Source organism: Mobula birostris, chromosome 20, assembly GCF_030028105.1.
Source record: "Mobula birostris isolate sMobBir1 chromosome 20, sMobBir1.hap1, whole genome shotgun sequence".
Classification (NCBI taxonomy): Eukaryota; Metazoa; Chordata; class Chondrichthyes; order Myliobatiformes; family Myliobatidae; genus Mobula; species Mobula birostris.
In genome coordinates, this window is record NC_092389.1 from 8304587 (window position 1) to 8327583 (window position 22997).

The 22997-nt window shown below is 39.3% G+C and overlaps 1 protein-coding gene across 8 annotated transcripts in view; it reads right to left on the minus strand.

The window, feature by feature from the left end:
- kmt2a (lysine (K)-specific methyltransferase 2A) overlaps positions 1–22997 on the minus strand; it is a 181561-nt gene that overhangs the window by 91131 nt on the left and 67433 nt on the right. For all 8 annotated transcript variants that reach the window (XR_011889809.1, XM_072283956.1, XM_072283959.1 and 5 more), the window contains exons 5-11: positions 18675–18900; positions 13104–13171; positions 12503–12865; positions 10973–11049; positions 5885–6013; positions 1259–1372; positions 215–361 (exon numbers count right to left, since the gene is read on the minus strand). Coding sequence is in view for 7 of the 8 variants with exons in the window: in XM_072283956.1 (XP_072140057.1) it covers positions 215–361; positions 1259–1372; positions 5885–6013; positions 10973–11049; positions 12503–12865; positions 13104–13171; positions 18675–18900 (1124 nt within the window). In the remaining variant the exon portion in view is untranslated. The remainder of the gene's footprint in view (positions 1–214; positions 362–1258; positions 1373–5884; positions 6014–10972; positions 11050–12502; positions 12866–13103; positions 13172–18674; positions 18901–22997) is intronic.

The window sequence follows — 22997 nt, forward strand, 5'->3', positions numbered from 1 at the left end:
ATTCTTAAAGTTACTGTAATGAACATGAAGGAGGAAGGGAAAGAATTAAAAATCCAAATCCTATTGGTATGAATACAACAGGATATACCAATCAAGCTTGTTCTTGTAGGCAATTCTAAGTAATGAATTAAGGCCAGGCAGACATTTTGCACTACACTAACCACAATGACTCATCTGAAATTTTCAAATGTAGCTTATTATCTGATACTATTACCTTTGAGGACTTATTTTGTCGGCAACAAACGTGGCAGAATTTGCAGCGCCGACAACACCAGTTCTCCCACTGCTCCTCCAGGGGGCGCTCATTCTCCTCCAGGCAGAAAAGGTGGAAGGGTTCACAGCAAACCTGACAGTAAATAAACTGCAAAGGAATTGAAACGGAGAATAAATCAGCAAAGAGCACCCCTGAAGCAAAGTAATACTTGCATCGATACAGCACCCTTCACAGTGACACATTATTTGTAATCATCACATACCACATCATTATTTGTAATAGACCTGGTAAAACAGCTGATGGCTTACTGTTTAAAAAGGTTGAAAATTCACACACAGCAAGTTCCCTCAAACAATAATGAGATTACAAACATACAATCTATTTTAATTAATAATGACAGAGATAAATGTTAGCCAGGGAACTGTGCCACAAATCTTTTGCAAAATACTTCACACTCACTTAGTTATAAACAGGACATCATTTTAACATCCACAACAGTGACTCCTGATAGTATAGCACTCCCTCAAGTACTGTATTGGTATGTTTGCTAAAGTTCTAAATCAAAATCCATGGAGGATTTTCAGATCATGATGTATTCACCCAAGGTGAACACATCACCACTGTGCAACAGCTAGGATTTCATATTCAGTATTACTGGAAGCTCCACAGTGGACATTCAGGTGTGCAAACCATTATAAAGTCCACTGTGAAGTTTACAAATGATAATCATCAAGACGTCTATTCTCTCATGTGATTAACATGTCAAATGTCACACAGCATTAAATAGAACTAGATGAGTATATGTTAGGTTAAGAGAAATCAACTACTTCAGTGGTTTCTCACTAACATTCCAATCCCCAGGAAGTTTAAATATTATTTTCTGAAATCTTGCATTCAAACTTAGTAAGCTGTAGAGATTCCGCTAAAACTCAATTTTGAGGTATGCTCTCTCAAACAGTTTTACTTCTGTCAATGCACTGGGTAATATCTGATATCAAATCCAGAATGACATACAATTAAATAACCGTAAGCAGGAAACCATACCTCAACTTGTCCGCTGCTGGCGCAAAGGAAGCACACCACCCTGGGAGTGATGGGTACAGAAGTCAGGATGCTAAGTCCACCCATTTCCCACACATTTTCCACATCACAGTCTTCCTACAAAGAGTCAGTAGATTTACATCAGAAAATAAACAGCAAAGTTCAATTATTCTCTGTGGATCAAATTCAATTAAAACTTTGCAAATATTGCCACAAGTACTGGAAGGTTAGGTTGCAAGGTAACCAGGAATAGGTAGCTTACTGGTTTCATAATTGGCTTGATGGTAGGAAGCAAGAGAGTAATGGTTGAAGGTTGTTTCTCAGGTGGTCCACTGGCCTGTCACAGAGGGTGATGCTAAGACCTTTGTTGTTCATTATTTATCCAAAATATCTGGATATACATGTAACAAAGTGTGATTAGTAAGTTTGACGAATGATACCAAAATGGTGGTATCGTGGACAGTGAAGATGGTTACCAAAAATTACAGGGGGATATTGATCAGTTAGGTAAATGGCTCGAGGATAGTACTAAGTGTTGCATTTTGGGAAGTCAAACTGGGGTAGAACCAATACAGTGAACAGTTGGACCCTCAGGAATGCTGTGGAACAGAGAGACCTAGTACAAGTACAAAGGCGGCTGAAAGCAGCATCACAGGTAGACAAGGTTGTAAAGAAGGCATGTGGCATACCGGCCTTCATCTCAGGACACTGAGTACAAGAGCTACGACATTATGGCGCAGTCGTACAAGACGTTGGTGAGAATGCACTTGGAGTATCTGTACAGTTTTGGTTGTCAAGTTACAGTAAAGGAGGAGAGGTATGCTTCATGGTCAACAATGCTTGGTGTGACCCCCAGAATGTGCATACTCTCTGTTCCCCAGACCTAAAATACATGCTGCTGCTGCTGTGTAGACCCTATTGGCTGCCTAGGGAGTTAACGGCTGTTATCATCACAGCTGTGTACATTCCGCCACAGGCTGATACTGACCTCACTCTCAAGGAACCCTACGAGACCATCAACTCACTGGAGACTGCACACTCAGAAGCTGCCTTCATCATCACCGGTGACTTTAATCGAGCGCCACTGATGAAAGTCTCTCCGAAGTTTTGTCAGCACATCCAGATGAGCACTCGTGGAGATTAAGATACTTGACCACTGTTACACTCCCTTCCGCAACGCTTACAAAGCTCTCCTTCGCCCAGTTTTTGGAAAAACAGACCACTCTTCAATACTGCTTTTGCCGACGTACAGGCAGAAGCCGAAACAAGAGGCGGCCATTGTTAGAACCGTCCACTGTTGGTCTGACCAATCGGCCTCCATGCTGCAGGACTGCTTCAATGATGTCGACTGGAATGTCTTCCGTGATGAGGATGTCTGTGAGTTCACGATGGAGTCACATGTTTCATTAGAAGTGCATCGACGATATTGTCCCCCAGAACGTGGTCAGGGTCTTCCTGAACCAGAAACCCTGGAACCATAGTTCTGTGTGAGCAGCACTTACTGCGCAACAGAGCTTAAATTGCCAGCAATCAGTTCAAGAAAAGCAGCTATGATCTGCACAAAGCTATCAAGGGTGCAAAACAACAACACAGGGACAAGACTGAGTCAAGATTCACAACAAATAGCACACGTAACTTGTGACAAGGGTTGCATACCATCGCAGACTTCAAAGCCAAACGTCGTGGTGCCGCCAACATCGCGACCTCTCTCCTAGATGAGCTCAATCGCTTTTATGCTTGGGTCGATGTCACTAACTCTGAGCCTTTGAGGAAAGCCACCGCTACAACCTACAACCTGGTCATCTCTGAGGCTGAGGTACACAGATGTTTCCAACGAGTGGACAGTCGCAAGGCTGCGGGACTGGACGGCATCCCAGGGCAAGTACTCAGGATGTGCGCAGCACAACTGGCAGGTGTGTTTACTGACATTTTTAATTTCTCCCTCTCCCATTGTACAGCAGCCTCCTGCTTCAAATCATCCACCATTGTCCCTGTACCAAAAAAGACCAAGGTAACATTCCTGAACGACTGGCATCCTGTCAGCCTCACCTCCATAATCAGCAAATGCTTTGAGAGGCTGGCTACCACTCGAACTGGACCCCCTACATTTCGCCTACCAACACAACCGATCGACAGATGACGCAATAGTCACTGCTCTACATACCGTCCTTACACATCTGGAGAAGAAGGATGCTTATGTGAGAATCCTGTTCTTGGACTACAGTTCAGCATTTAACACCGTTAATTCCATCCAGGCACGACAAGAAGCTCAGAGACCTTGGCCTTGACCCTACCTTGTGCAGCTGGATCCTGGACTTCCTGTCAGATCGCCAGCAGGTTAAGAGTGGGCTCTCTCACCCCCACCCCTTGACTCTCAATACAGGAGCCCCTCAGGGCTGTGTACGGAGTCTCCCCTTTTACTCTCTGTCGCCACCCACAGGTCTAATCTGCTAATTAAATTTGCCAAATTGGCCTAATCTCAAGCAATAATGAGGTGGCCTACAGGGAAGAAGTCATCTCCCTGACACAGTGGTGTCAAGAAAACACATCTCTTCCTCAATGTCGCAAAAACAAAGGAGCTGGTTGCAGATTACAGGAGGAATAGAAATGGGCTAACCCCTATTGACATCATTGACATCAATGGATCTGGGGTTGAGAGGATAAACAGCTTTAGATTCCTCGGCATCCACATCACAGAGGACCTCACGTAGTCTGTACACACCAGCTGTGTGGTGAAAAAGACACAACAGCGCCTCTTTCACCTCAGACAGTTGAAGAAGTTTGGTATGGGCCCCCAAATCCTAAGAACTTTCCACAGGGGCACAATTGAGAGCATCCTGACTGGCTGCATCACTGTCTGGTATGGGAACAGTACCTCCCTTAACTGCAGGATTCTGCAAAGAGTGATGCGGACAACCCAGTGCATCTGTAGACGTGAACTTCCCATGATTCAGGACATTTACAAAGACAGGTCTGTAAAAAGGGCCTGTAAGATCACTGGGGACCTGAGCCACCTCAACCACAATCTATTCCAGCTGCTACCATCCAGGAAATGGTACCGCAGAACAAAAGCCAGGACCAACAGGCTCGGGGACAGCTTCTTCCACCAGGCCGTCAGACTGATTAACTCATGCTGATTTGAGTGTACTCTATATTACATTGACTGTTCTATTTATTACAAATGACTATGATTGCACATTTAGATGGAGACATAACGTAAAGATTTTTACTCCTCGTGTATGTGAAGGATATAAGAAATAAAGTCAATTCAATTCAATTATAGGAAAAATATAATTAAAACTGGAAAGAGTGCACAGTAGATTTATGGGAATACTGCTGGGACACAAGGTCCTGAGTTATACGGAGAGGTTAGACAGGTTAGGACTTCATTCCTTGGAGCATAGAGGATTTCAGGGGTGCTGTTAGAGTTGTATAAAATCATAACAGAAATCAATAGAGTGAATGCACACAGGGAGGGGGAACTAAAAACTAAAGATAGTGAGAGATAAATAGATAGATTGATAGTGAGAGGCAAAAAATTTAAAAGGGACCTGAAATACAGATGAGGTGCGGATATGGAATGAACTGCTAGAGAAAGTGATTGAGGTGGTACAATAACAACATTCAAGACATTTGAATAATTCATGGAATGGAGGGTTTTAGAGGGATATGGGCCAAATGCAGGAAAATGGGACTAACTTGATGAATGAGCACCATGGTCAGCATGTACAAGTTGGGTCAAAGAGCCTATTTTCACACTGTATCGCTCTATGACTCTACATCAACATCAGGAACTCCTTATGAACCCAAATTCTTGCAAAAGATTTCTGAATACATTGCTTGGTAAAAGACTGAATTCCAATGGGAATATCTTGACTCAAACAGCCCTTCACAAGAAGATTCTGAATAACATACAATAAATATGACCAAATAAAATTCCAGATGAATACAGACTAATCAGCAAGCCAGGATGTATATGAATCCACGTAGAGAACCAGTAGGGTGATGACTATTCTCATTCGCCCAAAATTTTCGAGAAGTTCATATGGAGGGCGTCTTCATTTATTTAGCATGAACTGAAGGTTTTATTCCAGTCTTCAGTTCAGATTACAGTGGTGCCCATCAGAATCTCCAAAACATTAACCAATATTCATTGTATTAATGTAAAAACTAATCATATTTTTCACTCATACACATACCTTCTAAGCCAGAAACAAGCTCAATGTAGATCAAAACAATGCTGTCTAGGTGATGGTAGAGCATGAACGAATGAAAGTTTCCTACAAAATCAATTCTAGAAGTTACCCAAGCAACATATTACAAAGTAATAACTTTGGTGGCATGATAAAATAACAAAGTAAAAAGAATAATCATGTTTTGCTTCCTTACACATCCTTACACTAACATGTAGGTGCAGGCAGGTGTTTGCACTTGTTCAGTAGTGCTATTGAAGAGTTTACTGCTCTACGTTACTTTGGTTTCAAAGGTTCAAATAAGTGTATGTTTATGCTCGTAGACGAGGGTGGTTGTTGCTGGTGGAAGAGAATATAAATGAATATCATATTATCAATTTCCCTGAGCCAATACAGTCAATAGTGCAAATGTGAAGCCTTAGATTTCTGTTTCTACCTTGAAATCCACTCTGATCCTGTGGACTCCATCCGCCACTGGCTTCTGTTTTCCACAACTAACATTTGTGAACGTAGTGAGGAGATTCAGAGTACTGGGTTCAAACTTACTGACAGGAACCACTTTGTCCTAAAAATAAGAAGCATGAAAACAATGAGACTGTTCTGTGTTATGCTATATCTGTTACTAATTATAAAAGCAGTGCCTCTGTAGGTAACACTACTTCAAAACATTTCTAAATGTTTACCTTTACTCAGGTCAATATTTTCAAAGCACAATTTCCTTAAGCATGTTCAACTACAGTAGATCTCTATGCAAACTAATTTCAGTACAATAAATAAAAATAATGAAATTTGAATGTGGTTTATTTCTAACCCCTCCCCCAACAAATAATTTTTTGCCTGTTCTAGTCCAGAGGAATTGAGACCATCTGCAGAGGTTTAGTTGCTGTCCCAGCTGAGATCAGCTCAATCAGCAGGCATGACTCAGTATTACAAAATGCAGTTTCATCCAGGGGAGCATTTGTGGTTGCCATTAATATAATGGGTGCAGGAAATTATATTTCTAACTGAGCAAAGCAAGAAGGGAACATTAAATTCCAAACTATACGGGAGGCATTTGGCACCCTTTTGCTAACAAAAAGCTGGACTATTTTTGAATCATTTTGGAAAAAGTACTCTGGGAAGATATTACATCAAACTTGTCTTGTAGACAATTGAGAGCTGACTGCTCTGACAAACTGCTTCAAGAACATATTCCTATAATGTATCATTGTGGCCCTTTTTGGCTGAAACAAGATTCCAGATTTCTTTTTAATATCATGCACTGCTCTGCTCCAGATTGCTGTATACTATTACCATCATGTTTTGTATTTATTTATTGAGATAAAATGCAGAATGGCCCTTCCAGCCCCTCAAGCTGCACCCCACAGCAACTTAATCATATCCTAATCACATAACAATTTACAATGACCAATTAAACTACCATCCAGTATATCCTTGAACTGTAGGAGGTAACCCACATCGTCATGGAGAAAATGTACAAAACTCCTTACAGGCAGAGGCAGAAACCACTTTTAACCACTTAAATGCTCATCATCATGTTTGACACCTACCCCCAAAAATGATTATCAAAAGACTCTCCAATCATCAAATTGCTGGGAACTCAGCAGGTTGAGCAGCACCTATCGAGACAATGGGCAATTCCTGATGCAAGGTCACCGACCAAAACCTCAACTATCCCTTTGCCTTCACAGATGGTGCTTGATCTACTGAGTTTCTTCATCAGTTTAGTTGTTGCTTCAGATTCTGGGACCTGCACACTCCTGTGTTTTTCAAGTATGTAACCACCTAGATCTCTTTTCAAACCTTGCACCCGCCCCCCCCCCACCTCCCAACAAAATTTCTTTTCTCTGGTTTCCTCAAACTACCGCTTAGATCCTCTCCCTAAATTTGATCTCAACACCAGCCCCCAAACTTTAACTCAGTCCCCAGTTACCCCTGAAGCTGCCATTTAATGGAAACCTGCCATTACAGTTTACCCACATTAATCATACCCCAAAGACATGGATACCACTGTTTGAAAATCCCTGCGCTGGGAATCAGACTTGTGGAGCTATGAGGATGTTATGGTTCTTCCTCAGAGCGGAAAATTTCAAGGTGTTCAGTACATTTGATCCAGTATCACCAATGAAGACTTGAAATCAAGTCCAATGCCACAAGAATAATGATATCTATCCTTCAACTGTAGCATAAAGGAACTTAGTTCCATGTATCTTTGTTCTCTATTCAAAGCCTGCCCTGCAGTGGAAGTGAACGTAAAATAGATTTAATATAGCTAAGTACCTATACTCCAAAGCAAGTGTACCCTAAAATTGGAAGAAACCAATCTATTTGCCATTTGATTTAATATTTCTTTCCAGTAGAGAAGTGCCAGATCTCTGCTTCCAGTGACCAAATTCAAATTAGGATTTCACCATTACAAGTCCACAACCAGTCACTCTGTGGTAGAGCTTATCACACAATTCTGCAGAAAATTGCTCAATAAAGAGGGAAAAAAAATCAAAGGTAGCATGCTCAAGCAACGAATTAATGTGATACTCATAAATTAATGGTGCTCATCAATTAAGTATACCAGCACTCACCAATCCAGTGCTAATAGTAGAAACTAATTATCATTCTTTGTTCAATTCCTTATGAATATGTAAATAATACAGTTCAATGCATTTAAATTTAAGGGACACAGTAAAGTCAAAGGAAAGTTTCTTCAAGATAAGAGAATTACTTAACTAGGAATCAAGTGATATAACACTCATTTGTATTTATGCTGACACGTCTCCTGCGTCATAGTGAATATATGTCCAGCAAAAAGCCAATTACAGTGGTGGTACATTAGCAATAGCTGTTTGGATATGTTGAAAATTAAATTTTAAACTTCATTCTTCCAAACCCATTTGTGATCATCGCTCCTCACTTTATACTTGCTGTTGGGAGCAATAATAAACAGATAGTGAAATGGGATTGTGGGCTATAAAACCAAATCACAGCTGGCCCTTCCTAATAATAAAAATTATAATAGTTAGCAAGCATTATTGGCAAAAATTTAGGAAAGCACTGTGCTCTTTCAAGGGATTGTACATGGCATCCAGTTCAGGTTGTTATACTTAATGAATAGGAAGGGGAAAAAAGATCACCTTAGACTAATAAATGGGTTGATAAAGATTGGGAAATGATGCTGGCACTTACAGAAGCTTTACTCCTCCAAAGTACAATTGAAGTTTAGTATTTCCTCATCTCTCTCTTCTAGACTTCTCCTGTACCTTACTTTTTATATATTTATTTTAATTCTCTACTCTCTTGTGCATTTATATCTCAGTTGAAACTTTCTAATTCATGATTCCTTGTTGACTGTCTTTCTTGATCCTCTTCTCAGTATCCCTTGTTCTCACGTTACTTCTGCCTTAGTTTTCTCCTCTTAATTTTCATGCTTTTAATTCTGCTCTCTTTCTGCTCCCTCTGCCTACTCAACAGGTACCTTTCATCAAGAAGCCTGGCAGTCTACTAAGACTTTATATGAATATACTGCTTCTTACATGGTAGGACATGTGTCCTCGACTGACCCAAGCCAAGCAGCAGGAGACATTAATCTTACAGGTTTGAAGGAATATCAAACAGAAAATCAACTTGAGCCGCACTTGTACAACTGTTTGCAGAACAATGGAGTGGCTCCGGCAAATTGCTGAAAGGATCCTGTCCTGACAGAAAGACGCTCAATAAAAGGGACAAGCACAACTCATAAAAGTACGCAAATTAATTCCACCGCCATGTCGTTTTCTTTCTAAATTGGTGATACATGGGCAAGATAAAGCAGTGCAGACAGAATAATCCATTCAGTTATTTCAAAGCACTGTGGGAAAAACATGTTAGCATCATGTTCACAGGTTGAAAAATTCCGTTTTTAAAACAAGCTGTTCTGTAACATAACATCAAACTTCAGGATCTAAGTCACCAGCAACCATGAAGATGTCAGTGATCCTCTGCCTATAACAGATGAATCCTATAAAAAAGATTTGGCTGATCCTGCAAAGAAAAAAGTATGCAATTCTGAAAAGCCCAATTGAAGTCAAAAGAGGAATTATACACATCAACAGCACTGTCCTACAAACAATGATACCCCACTTGAAAAAAAATCTTAATTTTCAATGCTTAAAGTAAACGTCCTTTACATTACATATATCCTCTTCAAATTTTGGTTTGTCTACTTTACCAAGATGTGAAATCACTCTCGAACAATGAAATATTACTGAACGTGTCAAATGTGCTTCCGAAAGTAATAAAGTCTGAGGTGAGCAAGGACATCTGGAGTGTAGACTGGGAAATCACAGATTTGGTCTCTATGACCTCCCATTTGGCTTCAACTGCATGCAATACTTTCCTAACAGACAACACTTGGTTAAGTTGTGAAATTAACTCAAAAAAGCTAATCAACAATAGATTACATTTCAAAGATTACCACAACTGTCCACATAGATAAAGGCACTACTTAGTACTGGACAAAGCCATATAGGCCCAGAATGTGCTGTCAACTGCTCTCAGCCAGGGCAACAGTTAGGAAGCTACAAATGGTCTCAGTATCAGGTCACAAATGTACGATGTAAATTATCAATGCTCCATACAGTCAAGGAGTTTATTGCACTCACTGTCTGGATTCGCATACATTAAAATGCACATTTGGCAATGCACCAGGAAACTGCCAGCCTTAGTGGAACTGTACCTGCACAAAGTAGGAGGTGGGAAGGAAATAAGGGAATTCATTTTAAAATAAGGTAATCTCCCTTTCAAACCATAAAGTTTCTACGTGAATGAAAATAACAACACAAGTTTCCCCAAACCCACCAAATGATTTTCCACAGGTGGGAAAGACTAAGGAAGACATCAGGAAGAGACATGATGCTTTCCTTCAAGTAGTGAATAAAGTCCCAGGGAAAATCAACTACAGGCTTCTCTTGTACATCTTGGACAATGCTGATCAACCACATATCGTGGCATGTTGAAAAAGAGAATGGCTTAGCAAAGAAGTGAATATGGCTAAGAGAAGCACAGCAGTACAAGCTTTACAATTGGATACTCCTGAACAAAACCTAGCACAAACATGGTCGACAAATGCAAATACACACGACTTGTGGCCTACAGTTATCTGTAATAACTTTAATAGATGAAAATTGCAGTAAATATGCCTGGCACACTGGTCATCATTTACCAGAATTCCCAGCAAAAGTTAAATTGCACTGGGAATTCTAAACTGTGAAATCTAACCAGGGTAACACAGAAGGAACTTTTGGTTTCAACATGAGACAGAGTTTTAGGACGTTTTAGGACACTGTTCAGAACAGTACAGTCAGAAGACCAACTGATATCTGGGACCTACAGAAGACATCTTGGGCAAATGCAATCATCAAAAGATTTGATACAGTGACTTAATCTTAATGTTAAAAAAGCTAGAAAAAGCTAGAACACATGTACAAAAGAATAAGCTAGTGTCAATTGTTAAGGCAGAATTAAAACCCTAGGATGAAAGTTTAAATCTCACCTTTTCTTTCGGCTTTTTAGTTTTTAACTGAATATTGAAACGAGCAGGGGCTTTCTTCTGCTTGCTCAGCTCTATTGCTGGGGAAACAAAGATTTTATTAAATGACAAGCCAAGATGAACCTTTCAATGAGAACAGGTTCACACTGTGAACCATTTTCCCCACTAAATATGAGAAATGCAGTAAAATCCTATTAACTGGCAGAAAGTACTGCTGTTTTTTTTTTGACTGAAAATGGCAGGAACTTCATGGAACCTTTAACAGACATCAGGGAGCTCCCTAATTAATAAAATTATAAAAGCAGAATATAACAGTCACATGGACCACAAGATCCCAATCCAGTATCAGTATGTTTAATTAAAACATCACTCAGTACAACATTTGATGCTCTATGAATGGTCTCAACACTTCAGAAGAAGTAACAGAAATAAAATAAGGCTCCAATTTTAGTGACTCACTCTAGGCATGGGATAGAACATGATCTTTTCAAGTCACAGAGTTTTCCAACTTGGAATATCTTTTGCAACAAACTCGTGGCTACACATTCACCAGGTGGACTGCAATAATTCAATGAGATAGCCCACATCATACTGCTCAAAGCCAGTTAAGGTTAGGCAATACACATGCCCCTCATAAGTGATGTGCACATATACATTTATTTTTCCTAATGGTGGGAGCCCAGCTTTGTTAGGGTGAGCTGCTATGTACTGGCAGGTAAATAAGCCACATAGAAAACTGAAATGCACCCCAAAATTAGAACATTTCAGTAACTAGTCCACCTGCCTGCTGTTTTTGTCAGGAAATAGTATGTTGTTCAGGAATCCTTGGCAAGAAGGGAATGTTATTAAACAACTAAACTATAAAATGTATCATATATTTCAGGTCAACAATCAGGCATCTTGTATTGGATTATTAGTCATATTTTCCCAATAGAAAATGCACCAATGAATGGCAGCAAAGTGAAGATGACTAGACTTCAAAGAAGATAGGAGAGATAAATTAATTAAATAAATCTTTTCTTCTAGTACCAACCTGCAAGGATAACCTTCTCAAACTCCATCCTGTAACAGAGGACATTTACTGTGGCAGAAGACACATAACTAGTGTGAATTAGTTCCATGGTGTGATAAAAGCTACAGCAATGCTTAGCCACGGGACACAAACAAGCAAATTACAATGCTGCTTGCAGGGGTGATAGATCTGAAAGCAATGTCACTCTATCCACTCCCACTCATCCATGCACTGATCCCCACTTGCAAGTAATCAAGCCTATATCTAACTTGGAATAGGCTAATCAGTGGGAAAATAATCACAAAATACCACATATGGGTGCGGATGAAGTGGAGGGAAGCACCAAATTAGGATGAAAATCTGCACTGTGAAATTTAAGCTGTGCAATGTTGATAAATGTGCTCATTTCAACTGAGTTGGTGTCTTCTTAGAAAATATGGAGGAGCTTCCTAAGAATTTAGTACTAATACTACTGAGCAAGAGATCCCAGCAACAAAATGGCCTTGCCATGTTCAGATTACCTGATTCAGTTTGCAGTGGCTGTTTTTTCTTTGGGTCATTCAGCACAGACTTAGTTGATTCTTTCTTTAATTGCACGTGACCTGGCTGTAGAGGCACACTGGGTTCAAGTGGCTGTGGAAGTTGTTTGCTGGGTTTCCGCAGAGGTGAAACCAACGTAGCCTGTTGTTGAGCTTCTGAAGGTGGAGAGGAGCTGCCTTCCTCAGACTGCTGCTCACTCTGTTGATGAGGAACCTGATTTACTTTCTGTATGTGATCTTGTGAAATACTCTGTGGAGAGTTCTTATGGCTGGTGTCGATCTGCTGCTTTTCTGGTGGAACCTCCTTTTTCTCTTGTAATTTTGTTTTCTTTTCCTTTTTCTTCACTGAGAATCAAAGTTAAAATTTATAAGCCAATTTACAGAACTGACACAATCCTAGTTAATCTCACCCAAATTCCTCTTAACTCTCCTAAAGAAGGTGATCAAAGATAGAATATAGTTTAACGTGTCTCAAGTGCCACACCTAAATAGCCATTCTTTTTGGTGGGCTCATGTATTCAGCTTCTGTATCAACTGTTTGCCAATTCCGTAGTGTAACCTACTGGCTCTGGACAATGCTCACCTTTATTAACTGGCTTTGGAGGAGGTACTTTAGAAGGCATCCATTGAAGGTTTTGACATTTCCGCATTCTGTATTAAAAGAAAAGGTATTGAGATATAATGGATATGACATAAAAGGAAACACTTTGATTTGCAGACACAATTTTATTTCAAATTTGATAGCCTGGCTAATGAGAGCATCCTCACAGAATTAAGTCAGCAATATTACAAATCAAATGAACTGTCTAAAACAGGGATTATACTCAAATACACACTGGTTCTACATAAAGTACATTTGAGAGCCTGAAAGCTCAAAAGGGCTGGTAGTTAAAGGCAGACTCTTCCACTATTCCAGTTTGATTAGTCTCTACAACTCAAGATAAAAAAATTTTGCCCTAAAGAAGCAAGCAAATCTGTGACTTATGGCACCACTGTGCGCATACATACTAATAAAAAAAAGGAGTAGGATTTGGCCACTTGAACTCTCAAGCTTGTTTTGCTATTCAATAAGCCAAGGGCTAATCTGGTTACTAGCTTAATCCCCAATGTTCAGCCTAGCTCAGAAACCTTACACTCCTTCATTTATCAAAAATAATTCAACCCCACCTTAGAAGTTGACAAACACTATTTCTACAACCGCTCAACAAAAAAGAGTTCCAAAGGCACAAGACCATCTGAGGGAAAATACTTCACTGGTCAGCAATCAATGCTTTCTTTTCTTACTGTCAAAATTGAAAATTTCATATTTTCACATACTATATAAACTGCATTTTACAGATAACTCCCATTGACTTAATGTCTTTTTGTCACCTCTTATGTCCTCTTCACAACTTATCTTTGTATCAAAGATAGTGTAACACGCTGTAAGGTTTCACTGCTAACGTAATGGTTTCTCTGTAGCAGCAATGTTTGGGTTATGACTAGAGGTAACGGGGTCATTGGAATGTGCGCTGGCCAACGAGGGAAGATGTTTTTCTTCTTGTGGGCCCGAGCGAAGGTTTTGTGGTCTTTTGTTCAGTGGAAGATGGAGAGAGAAGATGGCAGAACAGGGAAGTTGTAGTCTGCAGGACAGAGTGGACTTGGAATGGGGTCGGGAGTCGACACCCAAGGGGAAAATCGATGGCTCAGAACTGACAGACAGGAAAATAGTGAGCTCCAACGTTGCACATTAGACTATTTCATGAGAATGAGCCCTTTTTCTTTTTTGTTTCTTTACTAACCTATAGTCAAATTACGAATTATAAGGCTCAGTCGCTTAATTGCATATTGTGTACTGTTCGTTATTTCAGGGTACTGATTTGTAACAGGGAACACATCACACAGCATCCACCCAAACAAGATTTCTCAAGTCTGGCGGGGCCAGAGGCTGTCGTCCCCTAGATTAAGCCACTAGCCGAACCTGAGGGTTACATTAGCAACTGCACATTTGATGACTTAAAGTCATTTAGATAAATTGCAAATATTTGAAGCCCAAGCACCAATTCCCATAGCACATCGTTTGTTACATCTCCCCAATTCGAAATAGCCAACTCGTGCCCCTTCTCTGTTTCCTGCTCATTAACCAACTTTCTATCCACACCAATACATTGCCACTTGCACACAGAATTTTTGTTTTCTGAAAAACTTCAGAACATCTGTCAAATGCCTTTAGGAAATTGAAGTGCAATACATCCATCTTTATCCGTCTTTTATCTACATCTCTTCAATAAACTTGAATAAAGTGGTTGAACATGGCTTCCCTTTAACAAAACCATGTTGATTTTACTGAATTATCTTTGCCTTTGCTTTGTGCCCTTCTATAACATTTTAGCTTCTAACATTTTTTCTATGACTGGAACTAACCTAACACATGGTGCCGTTCTTTCTCTCTCTCCCTCCCTCCCCCTTACTGAAGTGTACCTACAGTTTTCCCACCTAATAGAACTTTTCCCAATTCTGTGGGACTTTGGAAAACTGAAGCAGGAGCTATCACACATCTATGATCCAGTACCACTTCCTCATCAATTCTCATTTTTGCTGAGCTCTTCTTGAAATAGTGAATATAGAACATGGTGCAGTATAGCATAGCACCTGGAACAGGCCCTTCAGCCTATTGCATCTGTACCGACTATAATGCAATCCAAACTAATGCTATCTACCACCACGTGGTCTTGCTGGTCTGTCTAAATGTACCTTGCATCTCTGTGTAAAAAGACTTGCCTTGCACATCTTCTTTAAACTTCCCTGTTCTAACTTAAGCCCACGCCTCTAGTATTTGACAAGATTCTTGACTACCTACTCCATCCATGCATCTCATGATTGTACATATACTTCTATTAGGTTGCCCTTTAGCCTCTAACATTCTACAGAAAACAAATAACATTTGTCCAATGGTTTATAGACAATGGACTCCAATCCAGGCAACCTCATAGCAAACCTTTTCTGTACCTTCTCCAAATGGCTCCACATTCTTCCTATACCGTGGTAACTAGAACTGCACAAAATAATCTAAATATGACTTAACCTAATTTTTATGCAGCTGCAACATGACTTGCCAACTTCAAAGTTCAAAGTATATTTATTATCAAAGTACATATATGTTACTATATACTACCTTGAAATTCATTTTCTTGCAGGCATTTACAGGTAAAAGAATTTCACAAACATTTGCATATAAACAAAGACTGACAAAAATATTCATTAATTATATCTTCTTGACATTAAGTCCCAAGCTTTGCTTTCTAACAATTTATTTAATTCCCTATTAATTTTAGTTATTTTCTACTTTTATTCAAATTTTCTCCAATCAGCTGGCGAGAAGGCAAGTGTATGCAGTTGAGTAGGATCCGCGATCAGCCATGATGGAATGGCAGAGCAGACTCGATGGGCTGAATGGCCTAATTCTGTTCCTGTGTCTTATGATCTTATGGACCTGCCATCTATCTTTGTGCAATTTATTTTTACTTTTAAGTTTAGTATTTCCTTTAACATTAGTTAACCACAGATGGTTGGTCCTCACTGAAACTATTCTTTCCAGTTGCATAGCATCTACTCTGTGTATACTGAAAGATCCACTTAAATATCTGTCTCTGATTCTTAATTGATCTATCTTTCATCCTAATTTGCCAGTTCAATTTAGCCAGCTCTGCTTTCATACCCTCATAAATGCCCTTACTTGAACACTCAAATTAAATTCAATCATATTAAGATCGCTTTTACCAAAGGGTACCTTCACTATGAAGTCATTAATTAGTCCTGCCACCGTTTACAACACCATATCTAACAGAACCTGCTCTTGAGTTGGCTCAACGAAACTATCCAAAAAAAAAACTTTTTTAATATATTTTTCTGCTATCATCCCTCTTTTTTTCCTAACTTCACTATCATTGGGAATGAAACCGTGGATATCAGCATCTATTCCATTAGTCATACACTTAGTCAAGATATAGCTGGCATGCCATCCAGCCATAATACACTACAGTAAAATCTAACACCAAGCCATGTCAAGCGATCTATGTAAAAATTTTCATCGAAGTTCAATAAATTCGGATCAAAGGAAAGCTCCATAATTGACTTTATCCCAACCTATAGTGGCATGAAAAGGTTTGGGCACCCCGGTCAAAATTTCTGTTACTATGAACAGTTAAGTGAGTAGAAGATGAACTGATCTCCAAAAGTCATAAAGTTAAAGATGAAACATTCTTTTCAACATTTTAAGCAACATTAGTGTATTATTTTTATGTACAATTTTAGAGTGGGGGAAAAAAGGAAAGGAGCACCGTACAAAAGGTTGGGCACCCCAGAGATTTGAGCTCTCAGATAACATTTACCAAGGTCTCAGACCTTATTTGGCTTGTTAGGGCTATGGCTTGTTTCACAGTCATCATTAGGAAAGGCCAGGTAATGCTAATTTCAAAGCTTTATAAAGACCCTGACTCCTCAAACCTTGTCCCAACAATCAGCAGTCATGGGCTCCTCTAAGCAACCACCTAGCACTCTGAAAATTAAAATAAATGATGCCCACAAAGCAGGAGAAGGCTATAAGAAGATAGCAAAGCACTTTCAGGCAGCCATTTCCTCAGTTCGTAATGTAATTAAGAAATGGCAGTTAACAGGAACGGCAGAGGTCAAGTTGAGGTCTGGAAGACCAAGAAACCTTTCCGAGAGACTGCTCATAGGATTGCTAGAAAGGCAAATCAAAACCCCCATTTGACGCAAAAGACCTTCAGTAAGATTTAGCAGACTCTGGAGTGGTGGTGCACTGTTCTACTGTGCAGCGACACCTGCACAAATATGACCTTTATGAAAGAGTCATCAGAAGAAAACCTTTCCTATGTCCTCACCACAAAATTCAGCATCAGAAGTTTGCAAAGGAACATCTAAGCAAGCCTGATGCATTTTGGAAACAAGTCCTGTGGACTGATGAAGTTAAAATAGAACTTTTTGGCCGCAATGAGCAAAGGTATGTTTGGAGAAAAAAGGGTGCAGAATTTCATGAAAAGAACACCTCTCCAACTGTTAAGCACGGGGGTGGATCGATCATGCTTTGGGCTTGTGTTGCAGCCAGTGGCACAGGGAACATTTCACTGGTAGAGGGAAGAATGAATTCAATTAAATACCAGCAAATTCTGGAAGCAAACATCACACCATCTGTAAAAAAGCCGAAGATGAAAAGAGGATAGCCTCTACAACAGGATAATGATCCTAAACACACCTCAAAATCCACAATGGACTACCTCAAGAGGTACAAGCTGAAGGTTTTGCCATGGGCCTCACAGTCTCCCAACCTAAACATCATCGAAAATCTGTGGATAGACCTCAAAAGAGCAGTGCATGCAAGACGGCCCAAGAATCTCACAGAACTAGAAGCCTTTTGCAAGGAAGAATGGGTGAAAATCCCCCAAACAAGAATTGAAACACTCTTAGCTAGCTACAGAAAGCGTTTACAAGCTGTGATACTTGCCAAAGGGGGTGTTACTAAGTACTGCCATGCAGGGTGCCCAAACTTTTGCTTTGGGCCCTTTCCCTTTTTTGTTATTTTGAAACTGTAAAAGATGGAAATAAAAAAAATAATCTTGCTTAAAACGTTAAGGAAATGTGTCTTCTTTAATTTTATGCCTTTCGGAAATCAGGTCATCTTTTACTCGCTTAGCTATTCACACAGAAATTTTGACCGGGGGTGCCCAAACTTTTGCATGCCACTGGAACCAGTGTTGGAATATAAAATTTAGCTCTCAATCAGTCATCCTGAACGAGACTGGTGAAGCCTAATAAACAAGGATAAAATCTGGAAATCTGCTTCCACACAAAAAAGCGATAGTTTTTAAAATTTCTCAACCAATATCTTCAGTATATAAATTGGAGATCGATTATTATACTGCGATCAGCATGCTTGTTAAACTGGGCAGTAAACATTTCATGGCTCTATTTGAAGAATCTTCAATTTTCTACAACAAATACCTCTCGACCGATACCATATAACTGATCATTTGTTTCCTTTACTGTCTGAGAACACAAATTGGATACAACATTGCTCGGGTAAGTCTTACCATTTCAGAAAAACATATTTAATCCATTCGCATTTTCAAATAGTCATATATGAAACTTTACTCACTTGCAGCATTGCTTTTTCACATTTCGACCACCGAATTTGGGCTTATCCAAGCAATTTGTACACTGGCCACAGTCATCCGGAACTTGGCAGCCTGGACACTGCCCACACCTACGTGACCTCCTCCCTTTTCGAACAATAGGCTCCTGTGGGACTTTGTGTTTGGCCACTGGTTTAATCACTGGTGTTGGTGGTTCAGCATCTTCTGACCCAGCTACTGATGATTTATCTGCAAGACAGAAATGGTTTCATATTGACTGTTTCCTTCGGCACAAGTGGTTAAAATCTCATTTAATGAATTTCTGTCTAACAGTGTCTTTCAAAGAAACATATCATTAGAGACACTGCTCACTCTGATTCATTCCCTGGGAATATTTTAATTTCCACAGGGAAACAATCACCTAAAAATACACCATGAAAATATATTGGTTTCATAATAAAAATATTATCAGGTGAACAAATTAATAAAAACAGGCAATCTGCCATATTACAAGGAGGTTGCATTCCTGGGATAAAAAGTCCATAATGTGATTTTCCACAATGCAAAACCACATCATCTAAGCAAGTGTCAAGAATGAAAACAAATAATATTTTGTGCAGAAATTTCATAAGAACAATTTTTTTCCATACCCTAGGTTTTCTGGTGATTTGTTGATTCCTAGAGACAAATTTTGTTTGCCTTTATGCATTAACAAGGGGAAGTTACATGCACAAATCATTACGTTCACCACCCTAAATACCCAGCTACAGATGTCAGAATTTTTACATCAACAACCAAACAAAACTTTATTACTTTTAGTTCATTGGAACTTTATTTTTAAAATTTATATCTAACTCACTCTTTCTAATATATGACTCAGACATGTACAAATAGTCAAACGAAGGCAGAATACATATCTTTTGATGCCAGCAGCTAAATATTCAGGAATTCAAGCATGTCTTCAAAAGTCTGTGTTCTGCGATACTTTTTTTTATTTGTTGGCCTGATGTTACTTAGATTGTGAACTAATAAAAAAAAACCCCATATTCAATATACTAGAACTGCAGAAAACTGAACCCCCAGTGGGATAGAACTCCGAAACATTGATGGACAAAAAGTTAAGAGCGCTCATTATATTGGCTGTCCCAATATGTGACATGTCCCTATACAATCTGTACACTTACGAACTCAATCTTCATACAGAAGCAACATTCTAAATGAAGGTGGGACTGTACATGAGACCATCCCATTTTACCTGCTGGTCCTGAAGCAAGCATGAAAAATATAAGACTTTAATTTCCCTTAAAAACTTTCAGTTACTTTCTCTAAATATCTACCCAGTTCCCATGTGAATATTCTTCACTATTTCTGCTTCATCTTTGCCACTTAATCACATTAACTATTCAACATTCTCCCTACTCTCTCAAATAAAATCTTCTGATTCAAATTTCTCTGGATCCAATGACAATACCAATGAAATCAAAATCTTCCATTGTCCCCGTGCATTATCACAAATTTAAATACTATTGTGCTTTACGAAGTATTCCAAATTGAGCAGTATCCCTCTCATTTTGTTTATATTGAATATTACAAAAGTCATATGTTAAATTGCTTGGAAACAATGAGCTGACTGTAACTATGCTCAAGCGATGCCTTGTTGGGGGGGGGGGCAGAGATAGGATCTAAATTGTTTTAAAATGAGGTCGGTGGCAGGAGACTCAGAGGATAATTAATGTGTGACAGGGAAGTGTGGGAATGTACCTGATAGGAATACCAAGATCCAGCACTGACCCTATGGGCCAAATAGCCACCTCTTATGTCATGAGGAATACAAAAAAAAAAGAGGAACTAAAAATCTTTCACTAAAAAAAAGCTTAACAAATTAACAGGACTAAATGCTGACAAGTCACCTGGACTAAATGGCCCACTTCCTCGGGTCTTAAAGGAATTGGTTGCAGAGACAGTGGAGGTAATCTAACAAAATTCCTGGAAAGCTCCAGAGGATTGAAAAAGTTGGCAGGTGGAGTTCAATCCAGAGAATCTAGAATCCAGAGGCAGGTGAAGTTATACACTTTGGAAAGTTACACTTGGATGACAGGATTCTTAGCAGTGTGCAGAACAGCGTGATCTTGGGGCCTATATGTTAATATCCGACAAAGTCGTCGCGCAAGTTGGCAGGATGGTTAAGAAGGTGTGTTAGCCTTCAATAATCCAGTACTGAGTTCAAGAGCCCCAAGATAATGTCGCAGCTCTATAAAACAATGGTTAGACCACATTTGGAATACTGCGCTCATTTGTAGTTGCCTCATTATAGGAAGGATGGGAAGTTTTAGAAAGGGTGCAGAGAAGACTTACCAGGATGCTGCCTAGATTGGAGAGCATATCTTATGAAGATTTGTTAAGCAAGCTAGAGCTTCTCTCTTTGGAGCATAGGAGGATGAGAGTTGACTTGATAGATGGAAGTGTACAAGATGGTAAGAGGCATAGATTGAGTGGACAGCCAGAGAATATTTCCCAAGGTGAAAATGGCTAATATGAAGGTACGTAATTTTAAGGTGACTGGAGGAACGTATATGGGGAATGTCAGGGGCTACAAGAAAATGCTGGAATCCATTTGAGAAGAAGAAATAGCTGATCATATAGAAAATTATAAGACAATCCAGCTGTGTCAACAAAGTTTTACAAACGGGAAATTACATTTGGCAAATTTGCTAGAGTCCTTTGAAGCTGCAAGAAACAGGGCACGTTAAAGCAGTAGCTGGGCAGGTAAATACAGTGTGTTTTGATTTCTAGAAGACACTTCTAAAGGTGCCACATAGAAAGTAACTGCAGAACATAAGCCACATCTGGTACTACACACAGTTTTGGTTGCTAGTCTAAGAAAGCATGTACAGTGCAGAGAAGGGTCACTTAGTTGATTCCTGGAATCTAAAGCTGCCATGTAAAGACAGGTTGTGCAGACTGAACCCAAACTTTATGGAGTTTAGAAATGAAAATCTCCTTGAATCATATTAGATTTTAAGGAGAACTAACAGGATGAAATGATGCTTCCCCTAGTGGGCACATCTAAAACAATTTTTCAAAGAGGCTGCAAATTTTTTAAAAATAGTGAAGAGAAACTTCACTCATAGGATTATGACTGCAAAATTCTCTATACAAGTGGAGATGAAGTCATTGGATATATTCAAGGAAGGTAATGACAAACGTTTAAAATACAAAGGAGCCAACGACAATCAGGAGAGATCAGGGAAAAAAAAGTGGTGCTGAGGCTAAGATTTAAATCAGCCATGGTCTTACTGTTGGAACAGGCTTGGACAAGACATTGGACTGCTTTCAACCTGCTTTTTAATGCTCTGTGCCTGTTGATGTGCTGAACAGTGACCTGATACGGTGCAAAGTTTTGAAAATATTTGCCAAAGTTGATCAGAAAAGGATATTCATTCTACAGGCAATGACACAGTGAGAAATTTTATTACTGATTCCACTAAGGAACCAAACTCCCGTGTCAGTAAAAGAAAACAAACAAGCCATCAGATTAGCAGATCATTTCTGGAACCCACTTTCAGACAGACTATAAAGTGGGTTTACTTTGACTCCAGTGAAACTTTGAATAAAACATAAATGACTGCATCCTCTACCTTGTTAAAGTGAGGTTTAATCACAGGGACCAAAAAGTGGCAGGGGTTCAATACATGAAATCAAAATCACAGAACACCCCTGCCTTGCAGCCTGCAGCAACAGAAAATTGCTCATTGATCAATTTTGTCCAACAATAATAAAAAAAACACCCTTGAAGGGAGTCAGAAAGAAAAAACTTTAAAATTCAAGTGCTCAAATCAAGCAAGGACTATTTGTATTTCATAATGCAGATAGATACTTACAGCTATAATCCTTACACTGCCTTTTGAAATAATATCACTCAAATATATATGGAATTAAAAAACTCAGGATGGATTCATCGTCATTAGTCAACTGAAAAAATATCACCATACCAAATATTAATGCAATGACAATGTATCACAAAAGAACAGAGTATGTCCTTGGTTTAGCCAGGTTATAATACCCAATTATTTTTGCTATCACAAAGATCACACCTCAACCATAGAAATGACCTGGCACTTCTGCGTATTTTTACTGAATGGAAAAAAAATGAATACACTTATAGCTAATTGCTTTTAGATTGACATATTATAATAGACTGATATCATGTTGAGCAAGTCCAGGCTTGTTGGCATTAGTCTTCATTTGCAAAGAATTCAAGCCACCAAAGGAAATAAAGACTCTACATACTAAACACGAGAAATTCTGCAGATGCTGGAAATTCAAGCAACGCACATCAAAGTTGC